Source organism: Salmo salar, chromosome ssa28 (assembly GCF_905237065.1).
Source record: "Salmo salar chromosome ssa28, Ssal_v3.1, whole genome shotgun sequence".
NCBI classification, from domain to species: domain Eukaryota; kingdom Metazoa; phylum Chordata; class Actinopteri; order Salmoniformes; family Salmonidae; genus Salmo; species Salmo salar.
Genome location: NC_059469.1, coordinates 12,139,551 through 12,156,524, shown reverse-complemented (window position 1 = coordinate 12,156,524; position 16,974 = coordinate 12,139,551). Strand labels below are relative to the sequence as shown.

General features: G+C 41.3%; 3 protein-coding genes across 4 annotated transcripts in view; all 3 read left to right on the top strand.

The window, feature by feature from the left end:
- The first annotated feature begins 2,180 nt into the window (after positions 1-2,180).
- Positions 2,181-11,811, top strand: LOC106589486 (phospholipase A2 inhibitor and Ly6/PLAUR domain-containing protein). 2 transcript variants are annotated; one of them, XM_045710291.1, is made up of 6 exons: positions 2,181-2,494; positions 2,674-2,787; positions 2,933-3,085; positions 4,220-4,336; positions 4,421-4,632; positions 10,790-11,811. In XM_045710291.1, exons 1-5 carry the CDS (start codon positions 2,446-2,448, stop codon positions 4,612-4,614), a joined length of 627 nt encoding a protein of 208 aa, XP_045566247.1. In that variant the 5' UTR covers positions 2,181-2,445; the 3' UTR covers positions 4,615-4,632; positions 10,790-11,811. The 2 variants fall into 2 exon arrangements, with proteins under 2 accessions (XP_045566247.1, XP_014035009.1); XM_014179534.2 differs by having other exon boundaries at positions 2,205-2,494; positions 2,677-2,787.
- LOC106589487 (uncharacterized) lies at positions 9,325-11,811 on the top strand. Its single transcript, XM_014179536.2, has 5 exons — positions 9,325-9,521; positions 9,748-9,864; positions 10,040-10,195; positions 10,336-10,440; positions 10,581-11,811. The coding sequence occupies exons 1-5, from the start codon at positions 9,473-9,475 to the stop codon at positions 10,769-10,771; spliced, it is 618 nt and encodes a 205-aa protein (XP_014035011.1). The 5' UTR covers positions 9,325-9,472; the 3' UTR covers positions 10,772-11,811.
- Positions 11,812-13,145: 1,334 nt separating this feature from the next.
- The window catches only part of dnah9 (dynein, axonemal, heavy chain 9), a 123,048-nt gene continuing 119,219 nt past the window's right edge, over positions 13,146-16,974 (top strand). Inside the window, exons 1-6 of the mRNA XM_014179529.2 lie at positions 13,146-13,686; positions 14,502-14,698; positions 14,962-15,120; positions 15,313-15,443; positions 15,701-15,912; positions 16,260-16,493. Coding sequence (XP_014035004.2) covers positions 13,336-13,686; positions 14,502-14,698; positions 14,962-15,120; positions 15,313-15,443; positions 15,701-15,912; positions 16,260-16,493 — 1,284 coding nt within the window. The 5' untranslated portion in view covers positions 13,146-13,335. The remainder of the gene's footprint in view (positions 13,687-14,501; positions 14,699-14,961; positions 15,121-15,312; positions 15,444-15,700; positions 15,913-16,259; positions 16,494-16,974) is intronic.

Genomic DNA, 16,974 nt, shown 5'->3' with positions numbered 1-16,974 from the left:
AGATGTCATTTTCTATAGTAGAGTAGGGCAGGGCGTGACAGGGGGTGTTTTGGGTTGTTCTATGTTTTCTATTTCTATGTTTAAGTTCTAGTTGGTCTATTTCTATGTTGGGATTGTTTGGGGTGATCTCTAATAGGAGGCAGCTGATCCTCATTGCCTCTGATTAGAGATCATATTTAAGTAGGGGTTTTTCCTCATTGTTGTTTGTGGGTTATTATCTTTTGAGTAGTGTGTTTTCCCCCTTGCTGTGTCACGGTTTGTTGTTTTTTTCAAGTTATTTATGTATTGCATTCAGTTTCACATTTAATCAATATGTGGAACTATGAACATGCTGCATTTTGGTCCGCTCCTTCGAACAGCCGTGACAGAATAACCCACCATAAAAGGACCAAGCAGCATGGAATGGAGCAGCAGGAGAAATGGACTTGGGAGGATATACTGGAGGGAAAAGGATCCTGGACATGGGAGGAAATCCAAGCCGGTATGGATCGCCTCCCATGGGAACAGGTGGAAGCAGCGAGGGAAGTACAGCGACGAGATCAACAGGCAAGACAACGAAGGAAGCGCGAGAGGCATTCCCCCCCCAAAACATTTTTTGGGGGGGCACATGGGAAGTTTGGCAGAGTCAGGGTGGAGACCTGAGCCAACTCCCCGTGCTTACATTTACAATTTAGTCATTTAGCAGACGCTCTTATCCAGAGCAACTTACAGTAGTGAAAGCATACATTTCATTAATTTCATGCATTATTTAAAAAAAAATAATAATAATAATAATAATAATTGTACTGGCCCCCCGTGGGAATCGAACGCATTCAGGGCGCATTCACAGGCCGGTGCGATCTGTGCCCGCACCCTGCAGTTGTCGAGCTGAGTTGAGCATCCAGCCAGGGCAGGTTGTGCAAGCCATACGCTCCAGACCTCCGGTGCGCATCCGCGGCCCAGTACGTCCTGCTCCTCGCACTATTCCTCCAGTGCGCAGCCATAACCCGGGACAGCCAGTGCCTGCTGTGAGCACTCGGCCCTTAGTGCGTCTCCCCAGTCCTGTGAGACCGATTCCTGCTCCTCGCACTCTCCCTCCAGTGCGCCTCAATAGCCCAGTACGCCCTGTGCCTGCTCCCCGCACTATTCCTCCAGTGCGCAGCCATAACCCGGTACAGCCAGAGCCTTCAGCGGCGGTCTGCAGCCCAGAGCCTTCAGCGGCGGTCTGCAGCCCAGAGCCTTCAGCGGCGGTCTGCAGCCCAGAGCCTTCAGCGGCGGTTGGTGGTCCGAAGCCTCCGGCGACGATCCATGGTCTGGTTCCTCCAGACATACAGAAGTGGGGGGATCAGCGGGCGGTGGGGGTACTACGGCCGGAACCAGAGCCGCTGCCATAGACGTTAGTCACCCACCCTACCCTCCCTTTGTGTTTTGTGTTTTTTTTTTTTGCATTCGGAGTCTGCACCTTTGGGGGTACTGTCACGTCCTGACCCTAGTAAGATGTCATTTTCTATAGTAGAGTAGGGCAGGGCGTGTCTTGGGTTCTATGTTTTCTATTTCTGTTCTAGTTTGTCTATTTCTATGTTGGGATTGTTTGGGGTGATCTCTAATTGGAGGCAGCTGATCCTCATTGCCTCTGATTAGAGATCATATTTAAGTAGGGGTTTTTCTCATTGTTTGTGGGTTATCTTTTGAGTAGTGTGTTTTCCTCTCTGCGTCACGGTTTGTTTTTGTGTTTTCAAGTTATTTATGTATTGCATTCAGTTTCACATTTAATCAATATGTGGAACTACGAATACGCTGCATTTGGTCCGCTCCTTTGAACAGCTGTGACAAAGTCATAATACTTGCCAACTATCTGATATGAGATTAATTGAAAAGATTGTAGAATTTCATCAAATAGTTCTACACTGGCTTATTTATTTGATAGGCCTACATGTGTTTTGCTTAACTCAGGAATGGGAGTGCCTTGCATAGGAAGATGTAGGAAATGTACTGCATGTTCTTTATTTTCTGATACATGTATTTTGACTTTGTAACCTTTACTGTGTATGACCTTTGAGTGTTGTTTAGAAACTGTTAGGAGGAGGGTGCAGAGATCTAGCTACAAGATTTCATGCCCAAGGAAATCACATTTCCTTTCTATTGCTTGTTTAACAATAAGTGGAAATTCATCTCAAGGGGCCTGGCGTTTACATCAGTGAGAATAGTTTCACAAGGGTAAGCCTATAGTATTATAATGATTTGTAGTAGTTCGACTGATCAATAGCCTTTTGTCCAAATAAGGTGAAAAATATTTTATTAACATGGATGTAGGGTCTAAGGACTAAGATAGACGGTAGAAAGTGAGTACTTTTTTGTTTGGATTTCATACAGTACTCTGCGTGTTTGTCACTCACTTCTACTCACATTTGAGTTCTTGAACAGAACCACTTCCATCCAGTTATTTTTACTTCATAGCTATCCAAGATGAAGCTAATCCTGAAAATCTCCTTCACCTTCACACTGTTCTACACAGGTAACCTTTTAAATTGTGTTTTCAATTTGTTATTGGCACCAAAATGTCAATATGTTCACCTTATTTCCACATACAATAGTAGTTGGTATACAAGTCTCTGTAAATTATTAGTTAGTGTGTTTGATCAATATTTAATGTTTTTTAACTTTATTCCTGTTATCTGGTGTAAACTTTATTAGCAGACACACTACAGTGCTACACTTGTGAGTCTGATGAGTGCAGTAAAACAACTTTAGAGATGTGTTCTGGAGGAGAAGTGTGTTCCACTATGACAACAGTATTTGGTAATTTAGGTAAGTCTGGTTTGGTGTTGAGTCTGTCCTTGTAATGAATGGTTGCAATAAATTCCAGGCTGATTACACTGTAAATATGGTCCTGGTCAGAAACTCAGAGCCCTTTCACTTTAAAGTCACTCAAGTCATTTTTACTCTCCATCAGTCACCAGAGTCTCTAAGGAATGCACAACGAGAGAGGAAACCTGTGTGTTCATGGATGCAACAACAAAAATATCAATCAGTGGTGGATATTCACACACCTCCAATACCGGGTACTGCTGCAGCACGGACGGCTGTAACGAGAATACTCTCCCTGGTAAGATCATGCATCATAAAGTTTCTAATTTCTTAAATTCACAAGCTCTCAATCGCATTGACGTGTCAGTATTTCATAGAAACAGTATGGGCAACATGTTAGTTTAACATTGTGCATAGTGAAAAACTTACCATAAACCTCATAATAATCTGGCAGCTTATTTAATTTTATACTTTTCTTCAACAATGTGCGTTATAAGAGGCAACTCTTTATGAATCGCTTAGTTCACTAAACTCACCTCCTTATAACACACATTGCTGAAGAAAAGTTTTAAACAAGATTACAATGTGGTTTATGGCTGTTTTGAATTAGGAAAATGTTTCCCCTATGTATTGTCAGTGCCTGATAAGTGGAGACTACTACTGATATAGGACGGCAGGTAACCTAGGAGTGTTGGCGGGAAGTGGGCTGGCAACCGGAGGGTTGCTGGTATCAAATCCTAGCTCCACCACTGTGGCAGCCCCCCGCACCGCTCCAAAACATGTATTTACAGTATGTCTTTCGGAGGGGTTCGTTTATAAGTGGAAGTAGGTTGGACCACTTGATTTGCCCAATAAAGTGATCTTATCTTAATAAAGGTGCCACGGTTGTTGTAAGAGACGGACCAAGGCGCAGCGTGTGTTTGAGTTCCACATATTAAAGTGAAACTTCTTCAACAAATAACAAGCAACAAAATGTGACTACGCGGCGCAACAAGCACACAACCAAACAATATCCCACAAACACAAGTGGGAGAAATGGCTACCTAAATATGATCCGCAATTAGTGGCAATGATTACCAGCTGCCTCTAATTGGGAACCATACAAAACACCAACATAGAAATAATGAACTAGAACACCCCCCCCCCAGTCACGCCCCGACCTACTACACCATAGAGAACCAAGGGCTCTCTATGGTCAGGGCGTGACAAAAGGACAGAACAGTGACATCTGAAGCATGTGTTAAGGGAATGTTTCTTTGCTTAACACAGAGGCTACACAACTGAGACAACACAAGCACAGCCAAACGCTCCAACCGATTGTAATCAAATAATTGATCAATCAAGGTCTTGATATTTCGTTTAAAATATGTAGGTTTAATTAAGGACTGGCTTTACAGGATACTGACGTTGTTGTTTTTCACCTGTGGTACAGTGCTCAGTGACAAGCCCAATAAACTACAATGTTACACCTGCAAGAGTAAAGAGGATAAAGTCTGCAACACAATTGTACAATGTGTTGGAGTTGAAGACCACTGCTTCAAATATACAGGTAGTTCATTTTCAGTGGCATGAAATCCCTCGGAAAGTATTTAACATCTGCCTTAATGACTTTTTTTGTTTTTCATGTTGCCAGTGCCCGCTGGTGATGGAAGTAATGATGGACGACACCTGGGCTGTGCCTCCGCTGATGTATGCCACTGGCCCGAGACATCCCCCTCTATGCCTAACTTCAACTGTTGTAAAGGGAGTCTCTGTAACAAAGCCATGGGGATGAGTCTGAGCTCTCTCCCTCTTCTGCTGGGACTCCTCATCATCTCACTGGTCTAGTTAGTGGGAAGATTCATGGTAATCCCAACCATTAAGAGTGAGTGTGTGTCCACAAGATCAGGAAATGGAGGTTAATTTGTTTGTAGGAATTAGGAAGGATAATGATTTGTATAATGCTTTTAAAATAAATAGTAATATGTAAGACAGTTTTAGTATCTTTAATTTGGCACTCTACTATGTAGTGGGATATGATTTTCACATCACTGTATTCTATAAATGCATATTATCGCTATACCACTGCAGTGTATGTTACATAATGTATAGTACAAAGCTCAAGGTTCCACCATTCCTCTCTCATAGGGCCCGATCACGCCTTTCCTACGCACTTCTCAGTAGTTGGGATTTCAGAAGGTGCATAACGGGCCTTACAGGTATGGTTTCCTTGCGCGCACTGAATAAACAAATGTAATTCAGCTGCTGAAAACCCTCCCACTTGCCGGCCAATATATTTTCTCATGGAGTTTTCATTCAGTAGGGCTTTCAGTACATTTATCTTCAGCATTCCCTTTAAAGCTACAATATGCAACTTTTTGGGTGACTTGACCAAATTCACATAGACACGTGAGTTGTAATCTTTAATTTCCATTGAAAGCAAGTCTAAGAAGCGGTAGATCTGTTCTGTGTACTATTTCTATGCTTCCCGTTCTGAAGTTCCATTTTTGCATAGTTTATTTTTGGTTTTGTACACCACTTCCAAACAGCTGAATATGCAATATTTTTGGTTATGGGAAATATATTTCACAGCGGTTTAGATGGTACAATGATTATCTACACAATGACTGCTTGTTATGTCACATTAACTGAAATTACGAGAACTATTAGAATTCTTGCAAATGGCAGTGATTTCTGCACAGTGCGTCTTTACGGTGTACATTTAAGTAGAATTTTGTGGACAGACTAGAATACATTGAGAGAATGGGTTCAGAAAATAGGAATCAATGAGGGAAAGCCAACTAAATATATGCATATTCGTCACCATTTCAACACCAACTGGTAAATGTAAAAATACTCTGATCTTGTAGATTATTTAGGCACATTTTAGGGTTAGGAAAGTATGAATCATAAAGAAACAGGTTTGGAGAGCCTTCATGCACAAAAGACAGAGTACAAAATATTAGGAATACCTGCTCTTTCCATGAGACTGACCAGGTGAATCCAGGGGAAAGCTATGATCCCTTATTGATGTCACCTGTTAAATCAATCCACTTAAATCAGTGTAGATGAAGGGAAGGAGAGAGGGTAAAGAAGGATTTTTAAGCCTTGAGACATTGATTGTGTATGTGTACCATTCAGAGGGTAAATGGGCAAGACAAAAGATTTAAGTGCATTTGAATGGGGTATGGTAGTAGGTGCCAGGCGCACTGGTTTGAGTGTGTCTAGAACTGCAACGCTGCTGGGTTTTTCAGCTCAACAGTATGTATTTTTATTTTATTTAACCTTTATTTAACTAGGCAAGTCAGTTAAGAACAAATTGTTATTCACGGCCTACCCCGGCCAAACCCTAACCCGGACGACGCTGGGCCAATTGTGCGCCACACTATGGGATTCCCAATCACGGCCGGTTGTGATACAGCCTGGAATCGAACCACAGTCTGTAGTGATGCCTTTAGCATTGAGATGCAGTGCCTTAGACTGCTGCACCACTGGGGAGCCCAAGAATGGTCCACGACTCAAAGGACATCCAGACAACTTGACACAACTGTGGGAAGCATTGGAGTCAACATGGGCCAGCGTCCCTGTGGAACGCTTACGACACCTTGTATAATCCATGCCCTGACAAATTGAGGCTGTTCTGAGGGCAAAGGGGCTGCAACTCAATATTAGGAAGGTGTTCCTAATGTTTTGTACACTCAGGGTATGTTGATGAATCAAAAATACAGTGGTCTGATTAATTTTGAAAATTGCCACTTTCAAATCTTTAACCCATGGTCATGTTGGAAGATTAGTGTATATACAATGATAGTAGGGAGAATAGTGTAAAATAGTAGGCCTCGTCTATCGCCTGCACTAACCATGGAACTGTGTGATAACACAGCCAAGTACTGTGCCATGTGTCGGGCTTCAAACTGTTATGGCTTGGTCTGCACTCAGCTCCATAGCGATTTAATTAGCCTACATGTCTTTTTGGTAACACTTTACTTGACACCCAGTGTCATAACACGTTATGACACGGTCATAACCTAATGTCATACCAGCTGACATTACGTGTAATAACTTGTCATAATATGATTATAACACTGTCATGACACATATATTTAGACTTGTTGTGACAAATTGCATTATTTTATGGCTGGTTATGACACCTACATAAGAGTGTCAAAACCCATAAAACCTACCACACAAGGCAAAACATTCCATTACACCATAGCCTACGTGTCAACAGTATGTTTATGTTTTATAACATTTTCTTAAATGTATCATATTAAATTTTCATTGTAATTGCGTACACATTGATGTCAGACATGCACCTACCCCAATGCTCTGTTGCTGATGACTGGGATGAATGCAGGAGCAGATATCAGGAGCAGGACAAGACACCCTCTTTTTGACTGATGACTGACATAAGGGCGTGTACGTGATAGGCCTATCTGGTTTATATGATTATGATGGTCATAGTGCTCCTTGACAGTGTCATAAAGTGCATTTTCTTAGTCCAAGTAAAGTGGCACAGGATGGTCATAGTGCTTCATGGCAGTGTCATAAAGTGCATTTTCTTAGTCCAAGTAAAGTGGCACAGGATGGTCATAGTGCTTCATGGCAGTGTCATAAAGTGCATTTTCCACATGTTATTTAAAATGTGATGAAGAAAACCGACTGTAAAGATTTTATTACAACAACAACAAAGGATTTTAGAGACAAAATTTCAAACGAAAGGAAACTGAATAAATGTGAGGTTTGACATGCATCTAAAACACGTGTCATTTATATTTACAATTCCCTTATCCAAACTGATTACTCATTTAACTAGCTCTTATCAATAGCTCTAATCAAGTTGCAAATCACTGTGCATAGAGAACGGTATTACTTCTTTCAGAAAAAAATTAAGTAGATGTTTTTTCTCACTTGGAACCGGTAGGTTCGCTAGACCTTATTCATGGTTTCCTTGTGCGTAAAGGTGGTGGAATTGTTAGAGAATTAAGTCAAGGTCAGGATACAATGTATCTGTAGACACACCTCTGCCACACCTTCATTTATCTGATCTCCACCCCAAATGAATAGAGGGTGAATAGCACGCTATTCTCATGCTTAGGTTTAAGGTCAGAATATGTACTCTATAGAGAGAAAAGTGCATAAAAAAGGGAATAGCGTTCCATTTACGCGCTTAAAACTCAGGTCGGAATTGGGACCATAGTGATGGGGTAATCCACGCTATGCACGGTTAATAACAATGTGGGTTTCCTAATTTGTGTTTATGTTTGTTTTACATTTTCTGTATGATTTTTACTTTTTAAAGTACTCTCGGAAGACTAGCCATTGGTGGGCTAAGAGAGGTCCTAATAATAAATAAACTATTAAAAAACCCTGTGTTTCATTCATACCTGAATGAGGGAGTGTGTCCTGAGAGTGCTTGACTCAACAGGTGTGTCTGTCTGGTCTGGAGAAGAATCCTGGACATACTGTACACTGAGTCTACAAAACATTAGAAACACTTGCTCTTTCCATGACATACATAGACTGACCAGGTGAATCCAGTGAAAGCTATGCTCCTTTACTGATGTCCCTTTGATGAAGAGGAGGAGACAGGTTAAAGATTTTTAAGCCTTGAGAAAATTGAGACATTGATTGTGTATGTGTGTCTTTCAGAGGGTGAATGGGCAAGACAAAATATTGAAGTGCCCTTGAATGGGGTATGGTAGTAGTCACGTTCAACAGTTTTCCGTGTTTATCAAGAATGGTCCACCACCCAAAGGACATCCAGCCAACTTGACACAACTGTGGGAAGAATTGGAGTCAACATGGGCCACCATCCCTGTGAAATGCTTTCAACACCTTGTAGAGTCCATATCCGATGAATTTAGGTTTTTCTGAGGGAAAAAAGAGGTGCAACTCAATATTAGGAAGGTGTTCCTAATGTTTTGTAGACTTAGTACACTCAGTGTAGATCAAGTAATTGACCATTATGAAAATAGAGTCTATATGAATGTTAAAAAAAACATGATTTGTTCCAGCTTGACCTTACTGTGAGCATGATTTGTTCCAGCTTGACCTTACTGTGAGCATGATTTGTTCCAGCTTGACCTTACTGTGAGCATGATTTGTTCCAGCTTGACCTTACTGTGAGCATGATTTGTTCCAGCTTGACCTTACTGTGAGCATGATTTGTTCCAGCTTGACCTTACTGTGAGCATGATTTGTTCCAGCTTGACCTTACTGTGAGCATGATTTGTTCCAGCTTGACCTTACTGTGAGCATGATTTGTTCCAGCTTGACCTTACTGTGAGCATGATTTGTTCCAGCTTGACCTTACTGTGAGCATGATTTGTTCCAGCTTGACCTTACTGTGAGCACATAAAGGAATGCAAAGGTGACATTCACACAAAAAGGACGCCGTGTCAGCAGCAAATGTGTTGAGCAAATGTTGTATATTTTGTTTGGCAGACCTTTGTGTCCTCTATGATAAACCAACCACTCTACAGCCCTTGGAAATATGGAGATAAATGTCACATTATAACAATACTGTACCTGATACATTTGGGGGAATTTGGGAAATGAATGATTAACTTATGTGGATAAGAAACGGTGTGAATAGGCTGAACTATCAGTAAATGATGTGAAACAGTTGAAAGACTCCTGAAAGACAGCTGTATTTGTAAGGAGCTCCGTTCATTTGTACCTCATAGCGGTCTATCTGTCCACGATGAAGCTCATCCTGGCCATCTCCTGCACCTTCACACTGTTCTACACAGGTAACTTACTGAATCCATGTAGATTGGTTCTTACATATTTGTCAGTAGACCCAACATGTCCATTTGTACACCTTATTTCGACATACAGCAGTTATGTTCAATTTGACGTATAATAACATGATGACGATCACAATTGATGAGTTTAGTTAATTATCTGTTAAACGAATCGACCACAATTGAAATATATGTTTATTTTTTTCATAATCTTGGATGTTTTGGTTTCTAGCTGACATGCTCAGTTGCTACACCTGTGAGCCTGAGGATGAAAACTGTCGGACAACAGTATTAAAGAATTGTGTGAGAGCAGTATGTTCCACCTTAACAAGAATAGAATATCCTTCAGGTAAGTATGGAGTTGAGTCTGTTCTTGTAATTATGGGTTGTAATAAATTCCAGACTCATTACACATTGAAGTATTTTTTCCCCAATATATTTGTATTTTATATTTCAAATGTACAATTGCACCGTTGTTACAGTTTGCATTGGGAATGATTTTTAACCTCTTCTCTCTCCATCAGATTCCATCAGAGTATCTAAGGGTTGTACATATGTAGCCGAAACCTGTTATTTCATGGATAAAGTAACAGAACTGTCACTGAACAACGGATACTTACACGCCTCCCAATCCTCGTTTTGCTGCAACACGACAGGCTGCAACATAGACACCCTCCCTGGTAAGAACACCCATCTAGTCAAATTTACAAGCTCTCAGCTCTCCAATGATGGTCTAGTTTGAGAAAGGCAACGCTTGATATTTATTCGTTTGCGTAGGTTGTTATTTAATGACATGGTTGTTAATCTGTGCTCTGGGCAGCCCTCAGTGACAAGCCCAATCAACTACAATGTCACACCTGGGTGAATGGTACTTATGAAGTTTTGCAATGCGTTGGAATTGAAGACCACTGCTTCAAATATAAACGTGAGTTCATTTTCTCTGGCATGAAACCCCATGAGACATGACACGTTTTGAATTATTTGAATACTTTATTTCTAGATTTCCAAAGAGACATTGACAACAAGACATGTTTTAGAGTCTTTTTTTGTTTTGCATGTTGCCAGAGCCCACTCCTGATGGGGGAAAAGACACCATCTATGGAGGATGTGCCTCCAGTGACTCATGCCTCTGGTCTGAGATGCCCAACCAGACTAACCTCAACTGCTGTAAGGGGAGTCTGTGTAATAAAGCCATGGGGATGAGTCTGAGCTCTCTCCCTCTTCTGCTGGGACTCCTCATCATCTCACTGGTCTAGTTAGTGGGAGGATTCATGGTAATCCCAACCGTTGGTGTGATATCCACAATAAATCAATGTGTCAGTACATTGGTACATCTAAGAAATTTGAAATATAAGTAATATTATTGTGTTTGGATGTTAATTTATTCGCAAAAGAAATGGAAATTGTAGAATTGTTTTAAAATCTGGAGTCACTCATATCACTCTTTACTCTTTACTTGTACGTTACATTACTGTATATTATAAACTGGGTGATACGAGCCCTGAATGCTGTTTGGCTGACAGCCGTGGTATGTCAGACCGTATACCACGTGTATGACAAAACATGAATTTTTACTACTCTAATTACTTTGGTAACCCGACTATATTATGCCTTTATATAATTAAGCCATAAGGCCCAAGGGGTTTGTGGTATATGGCCAATATACCACGGATAAGGCCTGTATCCAGGCACTCTGTGTTGCATCGTGCTTAAGAACAGCCATTAGCCAATTTATATTGGCCATATACTACACCCCCTTGGGCCTTATTGCTTAATTATATAATGGCATAATATCACCACAAAACTATGTTACATACGGTACAGTGCAAAGATCAAGGTTGCTCCCTCTCTCTCATCAACTTCAATTGTACTCTCTTCCTAAACAAAGGTCTTACACACATCTGAAAGCAGTCAAGGAAAAGGAAATAGAGAGAAGGACCACCAAACATCTGATGCTAAACCAAAGAATGTTAACGAGGCCATAAATATATTTGTATACCTTTTTACTATGTTTGATATGATGCCATTATCGGCTGAACGTAGCAGGGTAAAGTCAGGTCTGATGGGGCAGAGAGTAAACAGATTTAGGAGATGGGTTTATTCTCAGGTATATGATCATACCCTATATTTGAGCTTCTCTTAGTTTTTCCTGTACTGCTTTTTAGTTGAGGCTTGTAGCTAGCTGAGGGTTGTAAGATGGCAGTGTGTACCCATTTATATCAACAGTTATTATCAATCGGTTATTATATGCTTAATGTGCTTTGGGACTAATAAAATAAAAGTAAATAATCCTTTATGTGGATGCCTGTCATCTTTATTTGTTTATTTTGTAAAGATGAATAATCCCACAGTGGCTCAGACACAGAGGCATCAGTGGTAATGTACATAACCATGCGAACGGATAGCCACCCGGCTAGCTGTTAACAACAGCCCTCTTGTATCAATGACGAAGACCCTCTTTGATTGTGGAATGGAAAGCCGGACCCTGGGCTGGTCTGGTTGTTGCCTTTGGTCTGTCATGCTAATCTTCAAAGAGGGAGACGAACTGAGACTCCTTGGTCGATGGGTTCCGGGCACACACATACACTGGGTTCCCGGCACACAAACACATACACACACTCGCTCAAACACACTCGCCCACACTTACGCAGACACACACACATAGACACTTTCTCTCTCCCTCCCCCTTTCTCTCCTATGGAGGTCTATGTTGTTTACTCAGAGTTCACTTATCCCTTTGAAAGTGGACAAAAGAGGACAAAGACAAATATTGTATGTTATGCTGCTGATAATGCTTTTATTTCCTCCCCACATCAGACCCCTGAATGATAATAAACACTTTCTGTTTTCTTTTGCCAGATTTGACATGTATCATCATGATGTTAGGATTGCTGATATTTACTGTACGTGACAGAAAGATGGAAAAACACAAACTGTTCATTGGTGGTTTGATCTTTTTAATCAGGAACAGAGAAAGTACATCTCAGATACTGTATAATGAATGAAGTAGTAGTGCAATATTTAGTGTTTATGGCCAATGCTTTTATGTCCCATTTGCTTTTAGATTTATCAGTCTTTAAAGCTTCAAAATGTTATGTTCATACTATTTTCACAAGGAGATAGGATTGCTTGATGTGCTTTACACGTCAAAGTAAATAGAAACGTAAAACCTAACTAAAGTTCCCAAATAAGGTCATGCTTTATTAGGGTCAGCTATTGGTTAGGACCAGCCCTTGCCCTTAATAGAGGTCACTGGAGTGGTTGGATGAGGTTGACCAGGGTAGCTGTTTGTACTCCACTGGTGCCACTTTGTGGCAGGTATTGGCTATTGCATGTTTCTGTATTTGGGATAAGATAAATGGTCCGTCTATGGCCCTGACGTCTTGCTCAACATTATACGCAAAAAAATGTGGGATAGCCCAATTCAAGGTCTACGATAGGAGACTGAAATTATTTTCCTTGAAATGGTGTGGTGTTAGGCTACCCTGCATGTTTCCTTTTTGCGCACAACGTTTTACCATAGTTTATCACCTGTTGCAGTGCTTCTCATGTAGGCTAAAGTGAATATTCCCCTCTGTCTTGAGAACTCGGCACACAAACAGAAAGCGCGACTAGTTACCTAGTTAACCTATCTGGAAGAATGACATGGGTCAGAGCCAGGAGGTAGCTTTTGTACACCAAGCAACGGATGGTTCATTAATGCAAACACAGCGTTACTATGGAGGCCAGGGCACAATCCCTGTATACACAAACCCCCTCACGCCACCGGGTCACTGGCAGCGGGCTGAAGAGCCGAGGAGGATAGTAGAACAGGGCAAACATGGAAGATTCTCCGGCGGAGGACAGGAGATTCGAATTCATAGAGAAGTACGTGTTAAAAACTCTAAAACTGAAGCAAGACCGGTGGCAAAAATGTATTTCCACCGATGACAACAAGCAAGTTATTCTGGAGTTCTTGGACAAACCCGACCAAATTACACTGGTCGTGTCTCTGAATGCAGCAGGCCACTTGCTGCCCACTGTCGGGTTTCCAGCGAGCGTTAAGAACAAGGGTGTTTACTTCGTCAAAAAAAGCAAAACAGCTCTAACCCCTGACTCAATGAAAAGTCATTTGGTATATGGAGACTTGTCCTACGCGCCGCTTGACCAGTTTTCTGCACTAGTGGAGGAGGTAAGAATGAAAGTAATGCTCACTGCGCAGGACAGCTCACCTATAACAGGCGTGTGTGTATGTTACAAACAATTGAACTAAAATCAACGACAATACTTTACATAGGCATCTCATATTATTTTTAGGTAATGAAATGAGCAGTGGTGGAATAAGTACCCAACTGTCATACTTGAGTAAAGGTCAAGATACCTTCATAGAACATATCTCAAGTAAAAATGAAAGTCACCCAGAAAAATACTTAAGTATGAAAAGTAAATGTAATTGCAAAAATATACTTATGTATCAAAAGTAAAAGTATAAATAATTTCAAATTGCTTATTATAATCAAATCGTACAGCACAATTTCCTTGTTTTTTTTTATTTACTAACGGATAGCCAGGGGCACACTCCAACACTCAGACATAATTTACAAACGAAGCATTTGTGTTTAGTGAGTCCTCCAGATCAGAGGCAGTAGAGATGACCAGGGATGTTCTCTTGATAAGTGAGTGAACTGGACCATTTTCCTGTCCTGCTAAGCATTGAAAATGTAACGAGTACTCTTGGGTGTCAGGGAAAATGTATGGAGTAAAAAGTACATTATTTTCTTTAGGAATGTAGTGAAGTAAAAGTAAAAGTAGTCCAACATATAAAGTAAAGTAAAGTACAGATACCTTTAAAAACGACTTAAGTAGTACTTTAAAGTATTTTTAGTTAAGTACTTTACACCACTGAAAATGAGTGAATAATAGCTATTATTATTATACATTATTTTGTATTACTCTTTACTGTGATAAAGTTGATGTTATACTTATTATCCCCCTTACTCCTTTCAGGTTGTGGTCCCATTGCTGTCCAACGGCAGGAACCATATTGAATGGCCTCAGGTGGTATCCCAGGACATTCAGCGCCATGTTCATTCCCTGAAGACCAATGTGTTTGTGGTGTCTGGCCAAGTGAAAGGCAAGACTCTGCTGCCTTTACCACCTGGGGCAGAGAGAGTGGAGCAGGCTGCCCTGGAGAGGGACAAGAGGTAACCTAAATGATCTGCTGTCTCATATTATTACAGGACATTACAACACAGTAGAGTTATGCATTATAACGCGTAATAACATTAGTGTTCAAATATATAGGTGTGTTATAACATATACACCTGTATTTCCCCAGACTTGATAGATATCAACATGCTTTATTATTCAGCTGGTGTCACCAGATCCTTAGGCTACCCTAACCCAGACCTAACCCCTAACCCCAGTCTCAAACTCCCTATCTAACCCATGTTATCGCCGCCTACAGGGGAGATGTAGTGGACAAGAGCATCATCCATGCCATTGAGTCAGTGGTGATAGAGTGGAGCCACCAGATTCGTGGGGTCCTGAAGAAGGACTCGTCTGAGCCTCTGCTGGAGGGAAAGAGTCCCACACCACACACTGAGATCAACTTCTGGAGGAGCAGGTCAGTACTGTAGTGGGCCTACACTATATGCCATAGCCCCGCGTTATGCTCAGTAGGCAGGAAACAGTAGGATTTTTTTTTTTTTAAACAGTGACCCATATATAAACAAACTTTTTTTTCTCGATATGTATGCATATAAAAACGAATGTTTATGGTACTACTTGTTTCACTCCAATGAACTTCTCTGTGTAGATATGCAGACCTGGAGTGCATCCACTCTCAGTTCAAGTCCTCCAAGGTCACCAAGATGGCAGAGCTGCTGGATGCCATGGAGAGCAGCTACTACCCTGCCTTTAAAGACATGCTACAGGATGTTCTAGCAGGTAAATTAAAGCCCCATTTGAACAAATTGGCGATAAAGTAAAACCGCACTGTGGGTTCAACTAATGTTAATGCTATATCGGAGGTGTTCATTAGGTGCTACTAAAACTAAGACACCATGCGAGCTTTCTACTATCTTTGTGTCTGAAAGGACTGGGGACCCCGGATTGTCCTATTGTATTAGAATGTAGTGAACTTGAACTTGTGTGTGTGTCTGATTCTGTATCTGTCTGTGTGTGCGTTTGTGTGTGTGCCCCAGCCCTAGAGGAAGCTAAGGACATTTGTACGTACCTTCGTCCGCTGCAGCGTCTCTTTGAGGACCTGGAGAATGTGGAGTTCCCTGAGGTCAAGGGTCAGATCGGGCCTCTGATGCACGTTGTGTGTCTGGTGTGGTCCAACTCACGCTACTACAACACCCCAGCACGCCTCATCGTCCTGCTACAGGAGACATGCAATCTACTCATACAACAGGTACATGAATATACAGTCAATCATGTAATAGTGGTGGTAGTAATAACTCTATGAAGTACTTTTCATCCATTTTGCAGTAATGCAACATATTCTCCAGTTGCATTGAAAAACAATGTTTTTTTTGGTTTTTTTAAATGACATTCATGTTTTGATGTGTGTGCTTTACTTACACGACTTACAAGACTGTGCCCATACAGTCTCATGAGGATATATGAACGTTGTGGATTTGACTGCTAACTGCTGTTTCGATTGTTGTATATGTATAGAAAGGTGAATAGATGTACATGTATATCTATGGATAGGGTCTTCATTTGACATCGCAAACTCTGATTTGTCCTCCACCTCAGGCGCGGGTGTATCTGAGCCCAGAGGAGGTGCTAAAGGGAGACGCGTTTGAGAGCCTGCGGAAGGTCCAGACCTCACTGGACATCCTAAACACCTTCAGACTGACCTATGAGGAGAAGAGGGCCAGCCTGGGCCAGTACCAGAGGAAGGGCAGGGAAGTCCGACCGTGGGACTTTCACCCGCTCATGGTCTTCTCTGGCCTCGACCGCTTCATCGACCGGGTAAAAACCATTGAGGTGAGTGTCAATGAATAAAAACAGAGTTTACTTTTTTTAATATATTTGTTAATTTCCTTTAGAAAAATGTATGGAATATTGAAACACGTGAACTTATTGAACACATCAAAAGTAGTGAAATTACACCCTACAGACATCAATATTGTACAGATATCAGGATTCATATCTATTCAGTCCAAACCCACATTAATAAGCCAAACATACTGTGTACTAGGGTTGGGCGGTATTAAGATTTTCATACCATCATACAGTTCCTGTACCATACCAGGATATACGGTATTACCGGCAGTGCACACAAGGGGCACTATTTCTTTCCAAACCCCTCAAAAATAGCAAAGAAAAGTATTGATCCAAGCTAGCCACCAAAATACCCTGGTATACGGTATATTCTGTTTACCATAAACACCATAACCACAGCCAATACACTACATTAAATGCTTGATGTTTAACAGGGTCTCCTCTGTGTTTGTCCCTCTCTGTC